Source organism: Apostichopus japonicus, chromosome 5 (genome assembly GCF_037975245.1).
Source record: "Apostichopus japonicus isolate 1M-3 chromosome 5, ASM3797524v1, whole genome shotgun sequence".
Classification (NCBI taxonomy): Eukaryota; Metazoa; Echinodermata; class Holothuroidea; order Aspidochirotida; family Stichopodidae; genus Apostichopus; species Apostichopus japonicus.
Window position 1 is genome coordinate 10,027,414 of NC_092565.1, and position 17,805 is coordinate 10,045,218.

The 17,805-nt window shown below is 36.2% G+C and overlaps 1 protein-coding gene across 3 annotated transcripts in view; it reads left to right on the plus strand.

The window, feature by feature from the left end:
- LOC139967589 (exocyst complex component 6-like) overlaps positions 1–17,805 on the plus strand; it is a 41,772-nt gene that overhangs the window by 7,824 nt on the left and 16,143 nt on the right. For 2 of the 3 annotated variants that reach the window (XR_011793048.1, XM_071971548.1), the window contains exons 2-14: positions 936–1,101; positions 1,731–1,869; positions 2,977–3,022; positions 3,611–3,815; positions 4,756–4,887; positions 5,813–5,965; positions 6,685–6,731; positions 7,381–7,501; positions 8,154–8,225; positions 8,750–8,847; positions 11,655–11,760; positions 12,390–12,613; positions 16,833–16,913. Coding sequence is in view for 2 of the 3 variants with exons in the window: in XM_071971548.1 (XP_071827649.1) it covers positions 936–1,101; positions 1,731–1,869; positions 2,977–3,022; positions 3,611–3,815; positions 4,756–4,887; positions 5,813–5,965; positions 6,685–6,731; positions 7,381–7,501; positions 8,154–8,225; positions 8,750–8,847; positions 11,655–11,760; positions 12,390–12,613; positions 16,833–16,913 (1,590 nt within the window). In the remaining variant the exon portion in view is untranslated. The remainder of the gene's footprint in view (positions 1–935; positions 1,102–1,730; positions 1,870–2,976; positions 3,023–3,610; positions 3,816–4,755; positions 4,888–5,812; positions 5,966–6,684; positions 6,732–7,380; positions 7,502–8,153; positions 8,226–8,749; positions 8,848–11,654; positions 11,761–12,389; positions 12,614–16,832; positions 16,914–17,805) is intronic. The other variant, XM_071971547.1, reaches the window with a different exon arrangement.

Sequence of the window (17,805 nt, forward strand, 5' to 3'; positions counted from 1 at the left end):
TTGGTTTCTTGCTCTTTGTAGTAGCTTGGTATATCTGCATTCAACTTGATCGAGCCTCAACACAGTATGAAATACTAACTGTTAGTGCTACATTGTACAATATGTATATACAGTAGTTGAAAAGCTGTGACCCAGTTGTACACATTCTGTGTTGAAAGTGTACATAAATGCTGCTAGGACACAGGCACTGTACTATACACCATAGTCTAGTATGTACAGTGTAACAGTACAGTGCTGCAGTATGTGGCGGGAAGTTCCCTAATTACTACTTGCAGTTAATGAGCCATTACTGTACTTAGCTGAAGTCGCGTGTCTGTTGAATGCTGTTGACATGCATGGTGATACTGTACAATCTTAGGGAAAGAAGAATCTGTTAACATGAGTTAAAGTAGTTTCTATCATTAAGTTGTAAATTAATTGATCAGAACAATACCCAATAATTGGCCAGTGCCTTCTCATTATGTACTTACAGTTTTGTGATCTTGTAAATGATTCATCTCTTTTAAATGAGAATGAATTGGTGGGAACTGGGTAGGTTTTTTTTATTATTTATTTATAAAAAGTCACTGAAAATATTAAAAGGCAGGATTATACCTTTGATGTCCTGTAGATATGGAATGCTAATGATGTGACTGGGTTTTTGATGGCCAAATTAAACCCAAAATTTCTTGCTTTTTGAATTATTTTAATTTATCCCTGGCCATGATAAATGAATCATTTAACTAACTACCACAATTCACTCTCTGACCTATACCACAATTGCATTACACTGCACTGTTGCGACTAGGTTTGTGATGGCAATACTTCAAATGAAACCCCAAATTTCTTGCTTTTTTGAGTTATTGTAATTTATCTTAGGGCCCTAATATCCGAATCATGTAACGAACTACCACAGGTAATTCACTCACTGCTGTATTTTTTTCTCATCAATGCAGAGCTATTCAAGATGGGAGCGATCAACAGAAGTTTGTGGAACACCTTCAGTCTCGTATTTCGGACCATGACAAGGACATCGAGAGGATGTGTAACTTCCACTACCAGGGATTTGTGGATAGCGTTGGAGAGTTGCTCGAAGTCAGGGCATATGCTGAAACACTCAAGGTATTCAGAATGAAAAATCTGAGGAGTTTAAAATAAAAACAAGACACATATAGGTTTAAAGCAACCAGACTCACCAGTGGTACAGTAGCAGGGCAAATTTTAAGGATTTTTTTTTTCTGGTTGTCCCTCGGACAACAAGGAGGGCTTACATTTTGGTTTTCAGAAAAGCAAATTTGGTTGACCCGAGAAAAGGTGGCAAAAATAACAATGGCCGACACTGTAGGAGAGATGTGTAGGTTTGGTGAATAGAACAGCAATATGTACACTGTAGGATAGGTGTGTAGTACTGTACATTTGGTGAATAGAAAACCCAGATTTAGGGGTAATACCAATATATCATTTGTCCTATTTGGGGGTATTTAATTACAGTGCAATCTGAAGTAGATGGTTTTTCCACCTGGATGAACTACAGAACTACTGTATTTACATTCCACCATATTACTGCTAATGGTTGAATCCAACTGCTCTTGTTTTATAGCATACGGGTTAAATTTATTCCTTTCATTTCACGTTCAACTTTGTGCTCTCTCATATTGCTTGAAAACAAGAGCAATGGATGTCTGTATATATTTGTTACTAATTATCGTTGATTTTTATTTGAATACATTTCTGGATTATTTTGATATTAGAAGGAGGTATTGGACACGAATGAAGCACTTCAGCGTTCAGGCCAGCCAGTCGTGAAACAAGCCAATGAACTTCAGAAGGCGAGGAAAGTCCTGCTAAACATCGCTGCCACGACGGAACACCTCCAGACCTGCCTGCCAGGTGTGTATCTAGACCAGTCATCTAGAGCAGTATGTTAACAGTATATTAAGTAAAAGGAACAATGGAAAACTGACTGGTAAATTATAAAGACACATTCAAGTTCAGACATTGGATAGTGCCAGAGGTAGAAGCTCTATTTTGTGTCACATCTGTCACAATCTGTCACAATCTGTTGGTAACATTTTTGACTGTTAATGGAATATGAGGCGCCTTAAAATTAATCTTGTCTAGTTCATGAAAATAAAAAAAGTAACTTTGTAGACGTAAAGTGACCAAAGTCTCAGGCAATGCAAACCATAAGACATTATGTTAATTTTGTGGGACACAGAATTTTCTGGAGTGCATGACACAACTATAAACTCGCTTTTAAGTTTGCAGCAGCCAATTGATTGAGCTGCATATATCCCTGGTAATCAGTCTGGGGGGTCAGGATCCTTGTTGGGGTCACCAAAATATTTGAAGGGTCGTCAAAAGATTTCCAAGAAAAAAAAGAAAAAAAATGCCTTTATTTTTGGGAAAAAATGGTGGAATTGTCTTGAACGTGAATTTACTTCAAAAATTGAAAAATATGACACCATTGTTAAACTATAGCTTCCTTAAAAAAATTCTCAAAGGGAGGTGATACTTCCTTCCCATAGGTTCCTTCCGGAGGCCTCAACGTCCTCCACTGGATTGTGGCCAAGATTGATCGAGGTGAAAGTAGTTTGAGGGATATCCAACTATTATTTAACTTGGTTTATGTGTGATGCACACTTACAAGCCAATACAGATATAGATTTAGAGGAATGGTAATGTCAACTTGGAACTGGCACTAAGTGATTACAAAATTCATCTGCTGACTGCCTGTCAAGTATTCATCACCAGTAAACATTTAGATTGTTATGAATATCATGCATATAGATAATTCCAGAACCCCCCCCCAACCCACCCCAGATAAGAAAAAATTGCATTGATGGCCATGTCACCATATCCAGCATGTTTTGTGTCACTGTTTAGAACAATAAAAAGATATATTGTTTCCTGTTTTTCTGTTTCATTCTAATTGTAAAACACTTTCTTTTTCTAATTTTTTGATGAATAATCAAATATCTTTTCATTCCTTTGCAGTGCTACAGGTCTATTGTAAGCTCAATGATCAAATTAATTCGAAGAGGTGAGTTGCAACAATTCAAGAGATGTACCATTTTTATTCCTCTGTTTCACAATGTAGTTATGATCTTTATTACCAAGTAGTCTGCCTAAACCAACAACCCCCAAATGAAACGTATATATGCTGGTGTGGCACATCATGGAACTCCAACTGTTGACCTTCAGTTTTTTGGGGGGAAATTAGAATTAGTATTAGCATTAGCATTAACATTAACTTAATCATGCTAAGTTGATGAGTGTATTCCTAAAAGATTTCAAATTTGGACTTTGTTCCCTTTTCTTAAATTTGCTTAGAAAACGTCTCGTATTGATATTTTGCTAGAATATTAACGCATACTCATAAAATATCTTCCAAAACAGCTTCCTTTCCGTTCAGGTGGATTGGGCTGAACTAGACCGATACTCAACATTATCAAACATTTTGGTCATAGACCTATTTTCTAGTAAGTTGTCGATGATTTTATTCAGAATGGTCAGTGCTCCAACTGAAGAACTCCACTTTGTTCTTTACAATGCTTGATTTTATATAATGTTACTTTAGAAGGTCGGAGTGGCATCGTTGATAAGCTATAAATATTTTCTTTTCCTATAGATACTATCCAGCCCTTAAAACCTTGGAGCAGTTAGAGCACACCTATCTCCCCAGAGTGCGCCGATACAGATTCTGTGAGAAAATCGCTCAAAACATACCCAAGATCAGAGACAGCATCAAAGAGGCCTCCATGTCCGATCTAACAGACTTCCTAGAGAGCATTAGGAAGCATTCAGATATGATTGGGGAAGAGGCAATGAAACAGGTTAGTTTAAACAGATCACAGATGCAAAGGAGATGGAAGAGAATGCTAGTAGCAAGGAGAGGAGGGGTGTGAGTTAGTCAAGGTAGGGGGTGGGGGCGGGAGTGGAGGGCAAAGGGGGTGAAGGGAACATCAAGTGGAACATCAAACAGCGGTCCATGTCTAATTTGACAGACTTCCTAGAGAGCATTAGGAAGCATTCAGATATGATTTGGGAATAGGCAATGATACAGGTTAGTTTAAACAGATTACAGATGCAATGGAGATGGAAGAGGATGCTAGTAGCAAGGAGAGGGTGTGGATGAAGGGGGAAGGGCAAATGGGAGGAGGAGAAGATAAACATAAGATAAATTATGAGACGTGATATAGGATGAAGTAATGATGTGGATCAGTTTAAATTGTACTGCTTCAAAATGTTAGGGAGGGATCTGGAAGAGGTGTGGAGGGTGGTTGAGGGGGGGTATGAAAAATGAAAGACACCAGATAATTCCGAAGTGACAGAAGCATAGGTAGTGATACGTTTTAATTTAGATTGATTCCTGGTTTAGTTGAGATTTATAATCAGTTCTGGGAATGAGTGGGACAAGTTGCAAATAGAAAAAATTAGAATTGTTGATTGGGTCGTTCCTGTTAGGTTCAGAAAAGGACAGCTTTGGAAACTTCTGCTCTTGAGAGAAATAGGAGTAGCAAATCTGATTCCAGAATGACAGAAATTGTGATTAAAAATGGGTGAGGGGGGGTGGGGGATTATTTCAGATCTTATGAAACAATTCAGATGTGAGAGGAATAAAGGGCAAAGGCAGTGATACATTTATAGTTTAGACTGATTTCTGATTTAAGCTGAGATTTATAATCAGCTCTGGATTTTGATGGGACAAATTACAAATGAAGAATAGAAAAATAACAACAAACTGCTTGACTTGGTTTGCTTCATTACTCTTAGGTTCATGAGAGGACAGCTTTGGAACATTCTGCTCCAAAGAGACACAGGAGCAGCAAATCTGATTCCAGCCTGACAGAAGTTGATAAGAATTCCCTGGAGGAAAAGGAGTCTGAAGAGGAGGAAGATGAAGAGGTTAGTTTATAAAAACAATAGAAACACCAAATTACAAGCCAAGTTTAAAAATAGTCGAAAAGTTGCAGAATATGTCACTTTGAAGTCTGTTCATGCGTTCAGTTATCAATACAGACTAACAATCAACCATCCTATTGGCCTTATTCTGGGCTGGTAACAGATTTGATCTGCAAGCAACTGTGACATAATGTACACGCTCTCTGCACCGCAATGCTTAAGGATGTGGGCCTACTCCTGTGACAAAATATAATTATATGAGAAATACAAGATTAGAGATTTCTACCATATGCACATTGCCCAACTGTTATATCACAAGTAGGCACTGTATACAAAGTTCTGTGGCTTTGTGGGTCACATTTTACAGGGTTTTACAACCTTCTTATGAGTGGCAAGAAATATTTGTTGGTGGGCTGCACTTTGCCAACAAGGGACCATTGCACTGGTGGGTATGGCCTAGCTATCATCCTGTGTAAAAGCAGTGTGTACTCCCAAGTCACCTTATCCAGCACTGGTGGGTGTGGCCTATCATCCTGTTTAACAGCAGCGTGTACTTCCAAGTCACCAAGTCCAGCACTGGTGGGTGTGGCCTATCCTCTTGTTCAATAGCAGCATGTACTTCCAAGCACTAGTGTATAACCAGAAGTACAGTAGCAAAGCCTGGAAGCACGGGTGGCACCTGTCTGTCTTAAGAAGTGTAATTAAAAACTACCCTTTTGTTATTAGAAAAGTGCACTTCTGTTGAACTGTAAGGAAAAGCAGCATATGTTAGGATTACTTTGATGAAAATAGAAATAATGAATTCGGGGTAAAATTTTACATTTCTTCCCTTCTCCCTCCCCCCTCCCCCCTCCTTCTTCCCTGACCAAAAGTGTAAAATTAGGAGATATAATTGTGAAACTTTTTTTTGATCTGTTTCTTCTACCAGGAGGTTCTTGCACAGGACAAAGTAGACTTTTCTCCAGTCTATAGATGTCTTCATATATACACTGTCCTCGGTGAGAAGGAAACTTTTGAACACTACTACAGAAGAGAGAGGAAGAAACAGGCTAGACTAACCATTATACCCCAAGGTCATACTGTGAGTAGATGTGCACCATTTCTAATTAGATAACACCATTATTCCTCAAGGTCATACTGTGAGTAGATGTGCACCATTTCTAATTAGATAACACCATGATTCCCCAAGGTCATACTGTGAGTAGATGTGCACCATTTTTTGTATGTATGTATTTTAGATCCTCCTGCAAGCAGGAAATTGCGAAGAAGCCTCATTGGTTTACCAAAGCCGCAAGCTGACGGAAGTCAGTCTTCTTATATTTAACATCCATGATTATAAATTGTTAATCGTCAACAACTCTGTGACTGGACGGACATACATTAATTTTGGGGTGACTCGACTTGGGACCTTATGATTGAAAGGCGCCGGCGTTAACCACTGAGCTAGCACTCCTATAGCTAACACTCCTATAGCTAACACTCCTACACGTTTCTAATTAGATAACAGTCTGTCCAGGGAGTGACGGCTCCCTGGTCTATCCGTCGGGTTGAATAATAAGTGTGGGAAATGTTTCATTTCATAGTGAGGCTTGAACCTGTTGAATTGTTAAACATGCCGTTCATATTCAATGTACCTCTCCATGCCTCTGTGTAACTTTTATGTTACAGGACATTTTAGTCTTGATAGTCTTTCACTTACTAATTTACCTTTGGCTCATCTCTGAAAGTAATTTGTGAATCCAACATATCACTGTTCAAAAGCAATCTTCAATCCTTTATTTCCCCCTTTTTCTTTTATAGTATGATAAAGTGGAATTTTACCAGAAATATTTCTACCAGGTTGTAGGGTAAGTATCCATGTTATCACCCTTTCCACCTACCCCTTCCTACTTTCTTTGTTCCCCATATGTTATTATGTTTTACTAAAACTATTGTACTACAGAACTTGTTACCATAAACATAAACATGCAGGCATCAAATATTGGCAAATGATTGTATATATATATATATATGTATATTTATGTATATTATATATATATATTGTGTGCATGCGTGCTTGCGTGTGTGCGTGCGTACGTACACGTATATATATATATATATATATATATACAAACACATAATCTTGTTCTACAGTTAGTGGAAGCATACTTTTCTTTTTTTTTTCTTTTGGCTAGATACAGGGAATAAATTAGTGTTCAAATTTTGTGTAGCAGTTGTGAAGACTGACTTTTCTCTTATAAAATACTATGGACCCTGTGTACAAAAGATACTATACAACTTTGCACTGGTATAGCATTTGCCCACTGTGCATAGCATTTTCCGATTCGATACCGGTCTAAATTATTTTCTGTAGATATGTGTTTCGGAATAGATTTTCTGCCTTTGTTTGTAAACGATATCACTGTTGCAATGGCTTTTTCTTTCTCTAATTATACTTAAATTAATTATAGGTTAAGTATTGTTTTCATATTTTCGTTTACCTATCCATTGAAATAGGTTCTTTGTGGTCGAGGATCATATATATAACACAACAGATGGACTGGCCAGTTCAGAATACATTGATCAACTTTGGAACATGGCTCTCTCCAAGATTAATGACACCTTGACCAGTAACACTGTAAGTTTAGACTAATTAGACTAATTGGTATTGAATGTATGTTACCTTTCATTCAAGTTATTGTTTACATTTCATTTTTAACTGTACATAGCGATGTTTTAATAGCCACTAGCTTCACAGAAGTAAGGAAGACAGTTTGGCATGTCCACATCAAATGTAATTAAAATGATCAAATTAAGTGTTGTCACTTCATATATCCACAGGATATTTTAAGCTTTTTTAAGATTTAAGAACAAGAATAAAGCATCACTGCCTCCAAAATTGTAGAAAACAGTGACAAAACTGATGACCTGAATCCAAAGTCTAGATTTTACTGACTTGTTATCAACAGCTTGTTTTGTCTTGCCTCCTGTTGACCTAACTTGAAAATAAGTGTTACAGTATCTCTTTATGTTTCTGGTGTGTGTGATAACAATTTCCTGATTCACAAACACAAGACTTGCAATAGCATTGTTTGGCCAGTTATATTGTTCTGGCACTCTTTGCCAATGTTGAACATGTTAACGGTTTGGGACATTATGCATCAGTTGAAAGGTAAATGGCGGTTTTTGGCTGGTAATATTTGCCAACCTAGCTGGTCACATGATTAACTTATCTTATTGGTAATGATCATGTTTTTAAAATGTTCCCTTCTTTGTTTCTCTTGATACAGGCTTGCTGTACCGATGCTACATTACTTCTTCAAATCAAAGACCAAATTGTCCTCTTTCTAAAAACACTCACTGTAAGTGATCTTAAATATTCCATAGCATTATGGCTTTTCAAGGTGTCTTCAGTTTTGTGTTTAAAATGCAGTGTTAAGTGCAAATGTGTAAACTTTTTAACTGTTGCCTGTTACTCTTTTATTCTGAGAAGTACGGCCACCAGATTTACATCTGTATCATCATTTGAGTGGTAGCGGTTGAAAAACTGTCTAGGGTAGGACGGACCATCAAGCAAACTCATCAAAAGATGTTCCATATGGCTGGGCATTTGATTATTTTTTGCTTTTCTTTTCAAATAATATTTTGACAAAGGAAATCAAATGTGTCATAGCCATGTATGAGATTCATCATTATTTGATTTTTGGTGAAAAACAGGAAAGACATAAAAAGGAATCACAGAGCATCTTAGCTTTTGCATTTTTGGAAAATTTAATCTTCAAGCAGAGATTGCAAATTCTCATTTTTGGCAAAGAAGAATCTAAATTGGATGTATTAAAATGCGTTCATTGCTGGTTAAACAAAGTCGTTATTTATTCCTCGTTAGAGTTACGGATTCAATACCACCGTCATCTCGGATCTCTTGGTTATACTGAAAGATCAGTACAATGAAATCCTCATGAAGACCTGGCTACGAATATTCAGGTAAAATATTCTCTTTTCTTATTTTTTATCTTCCATAGCAGGTTACAAAAGGTTTTGTAGGATTGCTTTTAGTGCAACTTGTAGAAAACTTCAAATTAACTGATGAATGCTTACTGAAAGTAAGTTCACTTTAGCTACACAAGATTGATTCATTCTCATCACTAAACCAAATCTTGAAAGAAGAAAAGAAAACAGTGAGGCACATGATCTATGAAGAGAACTGTGAGAATTGAAAGTGTTTGTTGATAATTATTTCTGACGGTGGTGATATTTTCAAGCAAGTTTACAGAGGTAAACAAACACTTTCTCTGGAAATATGAATGGCATAAATGGAATTATTTTCCATTAGAGTTAAACGTTTACAGTTAAATATTGCAAAACTTAGAAGCCAACTTTTGCCAGGATTTAACGGAAATGATATTCTGCAATATGACTTGATGGGACATTTGAGTAATTAGCCGATTGGAAGACATTATTTACTTGTTCGCATCGTTGCTGCGGGGAACTGATGGAAGGGGGGTCATGTAGCAGAAGTATTTGGGCATCTTTTTGAATGGATTTTGATCAATTTTTTGTTTATTTGATGCTAAAATCCCAGGACAATGTAGTTCATTAGCTGGACCGGTCAGAAAAAAGTTACATAACTAATAATAGTCAATAAGTCCTTGTTGAAATTTGGAACTTTCAAATTAACGGTGACGGTAATGTTCAAAACTGAAATTGGTATATTAAATAACTTGCTCCTTAAAGGAGACACAAACCCAACCATCACAATTGGTCTATGTGATGACAAAAACTGTCATGAACATATTTTCCAAACAGCTTAGACAAATGTTCTTCCATTTGGTAGGTATCACAGGTTTAATGTTCCCTTCACACACATGGCTGAAGACTTGATCCAGTCTAATAATGATATCATCAAACCCAATGTGCTGCATATTTTTATGTTTTTCATTGCAATGTTTTTTTATATGTGATGGAGATGGGTTTTGGAAAATGCTGAATCTAAAATATTGATTCTCGTAACATGACCGATTGATGGCATTAGTTTCACCTTGAAATTATGAAAAAATAAAACAAAGTTTCAGATCGTACTCATTTCAGTCTCAAAACAGTTAATACTTTACTTTGAAATTATGAGAAACAAAAAACAAAGAGTAAGTGAAAGGTTTCAGATCATATAGCTCTATGACATCACAGATTTATAAAATGACCGGTCCCAGACACAGACATTTACAGTTCAATTTCAGTCATAACATCAATTGCCAGATGCATTAGGAAAATATCACCAAAATTAGAAAAATGCAATCATCGCGTTAGGAAATGCTACAAGGATGTTGTTTTAACCTACAGACACAGAACATTTCCCACAATTATGATAAACAGTCAAACTTTAGCTAATGGAATATCCATTTACATGTAAGGTCGCACAACTGCCAGGTCAATTGGTTGAATGCTGAATTTATCTTGCATTTAAATTTAAACTTGTATCTAAATTATACCCAGTTTTTATCAATAACTAAAATGGCCAAGATATTAATACTTTCAGAAAATTTTTAAATGAACATCTGAAGCAGGTAAAATTTCTGTGTGATATATTTGGGAAAGCAAGTCATAATAAAGTTTAGGAAGAGTTTTACATTTGTAGAACCATATAAACGAGCAAAATAAAACGAAACAGTTGATGAAAGTCATAGTAGTGTATATTCAAACGTTTTCGAAGATGTCCCATCTTCCTCGTCAGGAAATAGATAACAATATAGTCACTTATGTATAGTGCATACGAAAGTTGTAGTATTAATGTTGACTATCCATGTTCAAAGATATAGGAGGTTCTAAAATAAGTTGAGTATATATGACGATCCATGTTGAAATAATTGTTGAACTAAACATTTTAGAGGCATTAACAAGAAGTGTATTATAGTTTTCAAAACGTTTAAAGTCGGTAATTACTTTTCTTTGAAAGATAAGACCCCCATGACCCTTAAAGCCAATGTCATCTATTCATTTGAAGGTTCCTGTGATAAGAACCAAACTTACATCGGTAAGACTGAAAGACATCTGGCTACAAGGGTCAAGGAGCACTTATCTGATAAATCTGCAATCTATGAGCATATCACTCACTGTATAGACTGCCGAACAGCTAACATCACCAACTTTTATAGTGTCATCGACAGTGGCTATACAGACTTTGAAATTAAAATTAAGGAGGCACTGTACATCAAGAAACTCAAACCCGTTTTAAACAATCAACTATTTCAACATGGATCGTCATATATACTCAACTTATTTTAGAACCTCCTATATCTTTGAACATGGATAGTCAACATTAATACTACAACTTTTGTATGCACTATACATAAGTGACTATATTGTTATCTATTTCCTGATGAGGAAGATGGGAAATCTTCGAAAACGTTTGAATATACACTACTATGACTTTCATCAACTGTTTCGTTTTATTTTGCTCGTTTACATGGTTCTACAAGTCATAATAAGTTGTCAACAATCTTGATTTCCAAAAGCACCCATATTGGATTTCAATAATCCTTATAAAAATAACAATAGTAATATATTTAGTTATGTAGCACTTTATGTAACAATATTACATGGGACTAGAGCCCCAAATCTTTAAAAATACAAATAAAAGATACATAAAGAGTCATAAAAGTAACAAAGTATTGCCAAAAGCACCAGAATTGCAAATAAAGTACTTTATGATTGTATTTAATATCGTTCATACTGCTGCTTTCATCGGGCAGAATTACAATAGTTTCCTTTTGTTGTTGTTGTTGTTTTCTTTTCAGTCAAATTTTTGATGAAGACAACTACACTGCCATTCTAGTGCACAGTCAGGAAGAATTTGAAGGAATTGTACAGAATTTTCCATTCAAGGATCAAGATCTAAGAAAGGTGGGTACTGACCCTCTAACTCAGCGGTTTGCAAACTTTCAGAGCCATGACCCAGGAGATTTCATGAGTACTCATCCACAACCCCCCTTCCCCCCATCCGGTCCCCATCCCTCAGAATATATGCTCAGAATGCATGTAAGTTAGCTTAGACTATGGACTTGATGCTGCCTAGAAGAAAAAAATATATAAATCGATCTCTATTGGCAAGTTTTGAAAACTTTAGGTCATTTTTCCTAAAGGACTATCTAGGTTTGAAGATGGAGCCCTTGAGTTATTAAACTCAATTCGTTGTTTGCATCACATACAAAGAACCTTCCAGTTGTGAAGATGTAACCCCTAATTTGCTTTATACCTCAATAAGCTTGTTTGTATTTCATACATATTAATGTAACCAGTATTTAAAGTGGAACAAAAGTAGTTTTTGAACATTGTGACAGAATACTAGTTTTCCAAACCCGGTGGACTAGTATCGGAGATTTGCGGCATCCAGAAACTCTGGAAGACTCACATGTGGTACAACATCAGAAATCACTTTTTTTGTTTGTTTGTTATAAGTTTTTCTAGCATTGATATAATAAGTTCGAAACGACCTGGACTGCCTTCCAATATGTACCCCTTTCTCTCCGCAGGCACCGTATCCCAAAGAGCTGCCATTCTCCCAGTTTGTTCCCAAAGTGTACAGACAAATCAAAGAGTTCATCTATGCTTGCCACAAGTTTTCCCTCGAGCTGAATCTCACGGACACCGAGAGGGAGGATATGGTCAGGAAGTCGACAAACGTCTTACTGACCAGGACCCTGAGCGGCTGTTTGACGGCCTTGATAAGGAAACACAGTCTTGGACTAGCAGAGGTTAGTATATATCGCAGAAAGGTCGATTCATTTTAACGAGAGAAAAGTCAAATATTTATTTGTCAATTTTTATATTCCACTCAAAAGCCATTGATGTTTAGGTAAAGATATATTTGGCGTGTATCTGCTATCTGGGAAGGGAATTGAGGTGAGGTGGGAAATGGAGGGGGAGGGTCCTTGATTGGGGTGGGGGTTGGTACAAGAAGTGTGCAAGGCAGGGAAAGATGAAGTAGAAGGCAGGACAGGCAGAGAAGTGTCTGGTTTGGTGTGAGATGGGGTGGGGTGGGGAAGTGGGGGAGGGTGGATATAGTAAGAATATTGAAACTGGATGTTTATGGATTATGTAGTAGTGATGGAGATATTTCCATTGCACTTCACATCAATCATCAATCATTGTTCCATTTTGAGATGCCCTGTCCTATCACATTTTTTGTTGTTGAGCAAGACCCCAGCTACTCGTCTGAATATGCTTTGAACACATAGTGCAGGACAGTTTTTATTTGAATTTTTTTAATGGTAAAGTGAAGTTGAAATCATTTTTTTTAAAATTTTTTTAATATGGAATAAAATAATTTATACCTAGGTACTTCATTTAGATCACTTTGCTGTGAGAGTCGAATTGTTTTTGAATTATGTCTCTGTTACAGATATTGATTTTGTTGTTGTGTTTTTGGTGATAAATACAACAAAATTTGTTTATTTCTTACAGGTGGTAAGTTTTTGCTCTACTGACTACCCCCCCCCTTTTCCGAATAAACAATAAAAAATAAAACAATATCATGCAACTATTCTGTTTTTGCTGCCATGAAAATATAATTTGAAACATTACCCCTGTTCATCTATAATTTGTAACAATTTTGTTTGCAACCTTGAGTTTTTAGTTCTTTATTTTTCTTTTGTTTAATTTGAATATTTTTAATTAAAAAAAAATGTTGCTGTGTTGGCTGCTTCTTGCTAGCCCTATTATGGAAACAGTTGGTTAAAAATAGTCTACTGGGTTTTGATGTGTTAATCGACCATACCTTGGGAGTTTCATTAATAAAGTCATCTCAGGTGATCAAACTCAGATAACCCCCTCAGTGGTTTCTAGATTCAACAAGAGAAAATATTGAACACAATCAACACATCTGGCACGAACACAGCTTCTAGTGGATGCTTTCTTCAAGAGCATTATTAATTGCACAATGTAGGGTCTCAAAACGACTTCATGAGGCACACACACAGCATTGACCAGATTAAAGCAAGAAAATATTCAGTATTCCAGTAATAGAGTTCATCAAAATGAAAACCTTGGAGAAATCAAAACAATTTACATTTAGTAACTTTACTTCTATTTCTTCAAGTATCTGAAATCCATAAATCTTAATTAAAACTTGGCATGGTAAGAGTAATTGCTGTATTTAACAACATGCAAGCCCACCCCCCTTCCTCCGAATTTCTTCTTTAAACAAATTATAAACAATTCAGGATTTTTCCAATTCTTTTAAAGCAAATCTGTGTGTGTGATTTTCTTGAAATAGAAGGTTAAGCAGGTTTGTAAGTGATGTGCCAAACAATGGAAGTGAGGTTTGAAAACAAAATAGTAAGAAATCAGATTGATAACATGCTTCTGTTTAAATGCATATCGCAAGGAACACTTGCATGTAAATATGTGCAGTGCTGTTGTGGAATTAGTAAATGTTAAGTAATGTAACTGATGTGTTACAATTATTTCAACACTAGCAACAGTTTGACAGCGGATAGTACTATATAGGAAACAATATGCTGTGAAATATGTGACATAAGTACTGTACAGTTACATTACAAGCAAATTCCAAACAAAGCAGAGATGGTCATGCAACTCAAAGTAGTGCATAGCAAAGTGATTAAATTTGCACAAAGTCCATGCTCATTAATATTCAACTTAGGCCTGACTTCTTTTGCAGATATTTGTAATTCATCCAGATTGGCTGGATTGGAGTTTGAAAATGGTGCGGGGAGGGGGTGGGGTTGATGGGATGGATGGATGGATGGAGGGGGAAGCCAATGAAATTGAAACCCCAAATCCTGCTTTCAATCTCATTTTCTTGCAGTTGTTGATGCATGTGACCTGCTATGAGACAATAATATTATTGTCTGGAAGGGAAGATCACACTGATCCTACATAATTATTACTTAATTAATAAGTGAGACCACAATGTGAAGCAATAGAAAATTCTCCACATTTAACTAGAATTTATCGGAAAGTTTCATAACCAACTTGTAAGTCTAAGCGATTAAATTAACTCATTGTGTTCTTATTTTTGTTTCCGATATCACTTTAGGATAACTCGCTGATGATTAGTTTGATAGCTTTATGCTTTTGTCTTAACACTTTTATGTTTCGATTTATCTTTGTTAATGGAGGCACGATATATCGCCAATAAAGCAGTTGGTTGCTCCTCAGTGCTTCTCATCCTCTCGACACGCAAAGATTTCAGAGCAGACCCATATTTTAGTTACCATAGCCACAAGTTATGCTTTTCCAAAAGGGAAGTGGGTGTCTGTGTGTATGTCTGTGTATGTGTAAAATGAATGACAGATATGGGAAATCATTGTAGATCAACACACCAGGAAAATGCACTTCACAATTCCAGATTGTCATGGAAAGAGTCATAACATATTCATGAAATTCCCTTTAAGAATTTGAGTATAGATTGAGCTGCTCATGTGGAAACTGTGGTAGGGTAGTTTTGTTTAAGTAATAAGTGCAACCATCTGCTTTATGAAGTGTATCAGACCATAATTTATTACAGTGGCATGTGCAAAAGGGGGAGGGGGAAGGGATAGCGTGACCTCTCCCACCCACCTTTACCAGTCATAGGGACAAATTTTCAGTTGGAGATTTGTTCAAAAGTGTCTATTAGCAGAACCTTGCATGTAGGCCTTTAATATTTATTGTCAAAATGTGCCTCAGATTGCACCATTGGAAGTCTCAACTTTGAATTTCATTCTGGGAGATGACCGCCTTGCTCCCCTACATAAGACTTGCATTCGGTCACCCCACACTCACACCTCTCAGTTTGAAATGTATGATCCACCTACAGCCCATCTATAAATGTTCATATCCCCTACCTAAATCAGTCGGACAAATTTGGAATCCGCCCCCACTCTCCCCACCTGTTTAAATCATGTGCACATCACTGGTCATATTTTAGACGCATAACAAAATATGTAGAGCTTTTTTATTTTGTTTAAATCGAATATATTAAACAAATCATAGTCTGTGTTGAATATTAATCAATAAAGAGAAACATGTGACTTATTGTCATGATGAGAATGAGAGATGGTGAAACTACTTCAAGAAGGTAGGAAATATTTATATTGTCTCCTTATTTAAATGTAAACAAGAATAGAAAGAAAACACATGCTGGGACTTTAAAATAATTTCATTTTTATAACTTTTAAGAGCTCTTTTGTTCAATTACAGCTTTCTGATATTGATGATATTGATGAGTCTTCTTGATCAGTCTTCAATTTCTTGTTTAAAGGTGGAAAGGAAAATGAAAATTTAAATTGCCACATTTTCGTGTGCATGATTGAAAGTTTAGTATGTTCCTATATCTTGGCATAGTTGTTTGTGTGGATACTCATCACCAGATTAACACTGCCTTACTGAGGGATGTACCGTTCAGGAGGTGGTTTGCAATGTAATCATGACCAATTTTCTTCAGACTGTTTTCCTAGGTATAATACTGTTGTTGTTGGCAGTTGATGTGTCCTTGAAATATGATACACTTTTGAAGGGTTGCCTTACTTTATCAATGTTCTTTTCATTAAGTATTTTATCACAATGCAACTTTGGCAACTTTTCTGTAAGAATATTAGGTTCCTGAATGGAAAAATTCTTTGTTTATTATAAAGGTATGTTAAAGACTTCTGGTAGCTCCATTGCCATGATGATGTCATGATTAGTCTGTTGTTGACAGATGAATTCACAGAAATATCACCAATTTCAAAGATTCTTATCTTTACCAGACAAAATGCAATGAGGATGAGGTTTTGACGTAAAAAGCAGAAATTTTCAGCAACTTAATATAACGAATCAGTTTCAGCCAACAGAATATCCATTTAAGTACAGTTGAATCAGGTTAAACCCTGCAATGGTTAATCTCTTTTGTACACATGGTAAATGCTCAGTGTTTTGTCACATATTCAAACAAAATTGGTAACAAATTTTCATCTTCTTGCAATTTGCCCCCAGCTTGTTCAAGTTATTGTTAACACTACTCAGTTGGAGGAGGCATGTATCTATCTTGAAGACTTTATTTCAAATATCACAGGGTGAGTCATCTTGGGGTTTTGCATTTTTGTGTGTTGTTGCCATGGATACTAACCTTTTTATTTTGCTCTGCAGTTAATCTTCAACATTTTTTTAGATAAATACAAGAAGTCGTCAACTGTAGAGTACAACAATAGCATATGTTCCACTATGATATATGAATATTCATAATAACGGTACCATGAGCCGATCAATTTTGTTTGAGATGATTTGAAGGAGAGACCTTCTGATACATTTTCTGAGTTTCATGTCAAGCTACCTTGTTTAAGCACTTAAATTTGCTTGTGATTTCCAAAGCATTCTGCAACACTGCACAGTTTAACAATGAACTTGTCGATCGCCCAGTGCTTGATTATGCCAGTTTATGAGGCGTGTTTGCATTCCTGGTGATGGCTTTTCACACGATCCTGTTACTACAATTCAGAGATCGTTAAACAGTACAGATGATGCACATTTGGACGGAAAGAACAGCGCCCTCCTTTAAAATGCTGGAGAGTTCCCTGTTAGCAAACTGGAATACTATAAACTAAAGATTAATGTACTCCCTCTATTGAGTTGATCATATCAACCGGGTAGTTCCAAACAGACACACAGATCAGATCAGCTCTTTTTAATCTGCAATGCATCATTTGATTGTCAAAAAATGTCATTTTTTCAACTTCAGAGGTTTAGCTAATGGCCATACTTTTCTAAATGTTAATTAGACTGGTTTCCAGAATGCCAAGGACTCTGCAGCACATCAGCTTCCATTTATTTTTGGTGTACAGAAAAGTTCAATTAAAAACTAATTGATGTTTAGAAAGACAGACAGAAAGAAAGATTTTTTTATTTTGTTTTAAAGTAGGCTTTATGTGCTGGGGAGTGTGTCACCAGCCTGAAGGCACTTGCTTTACA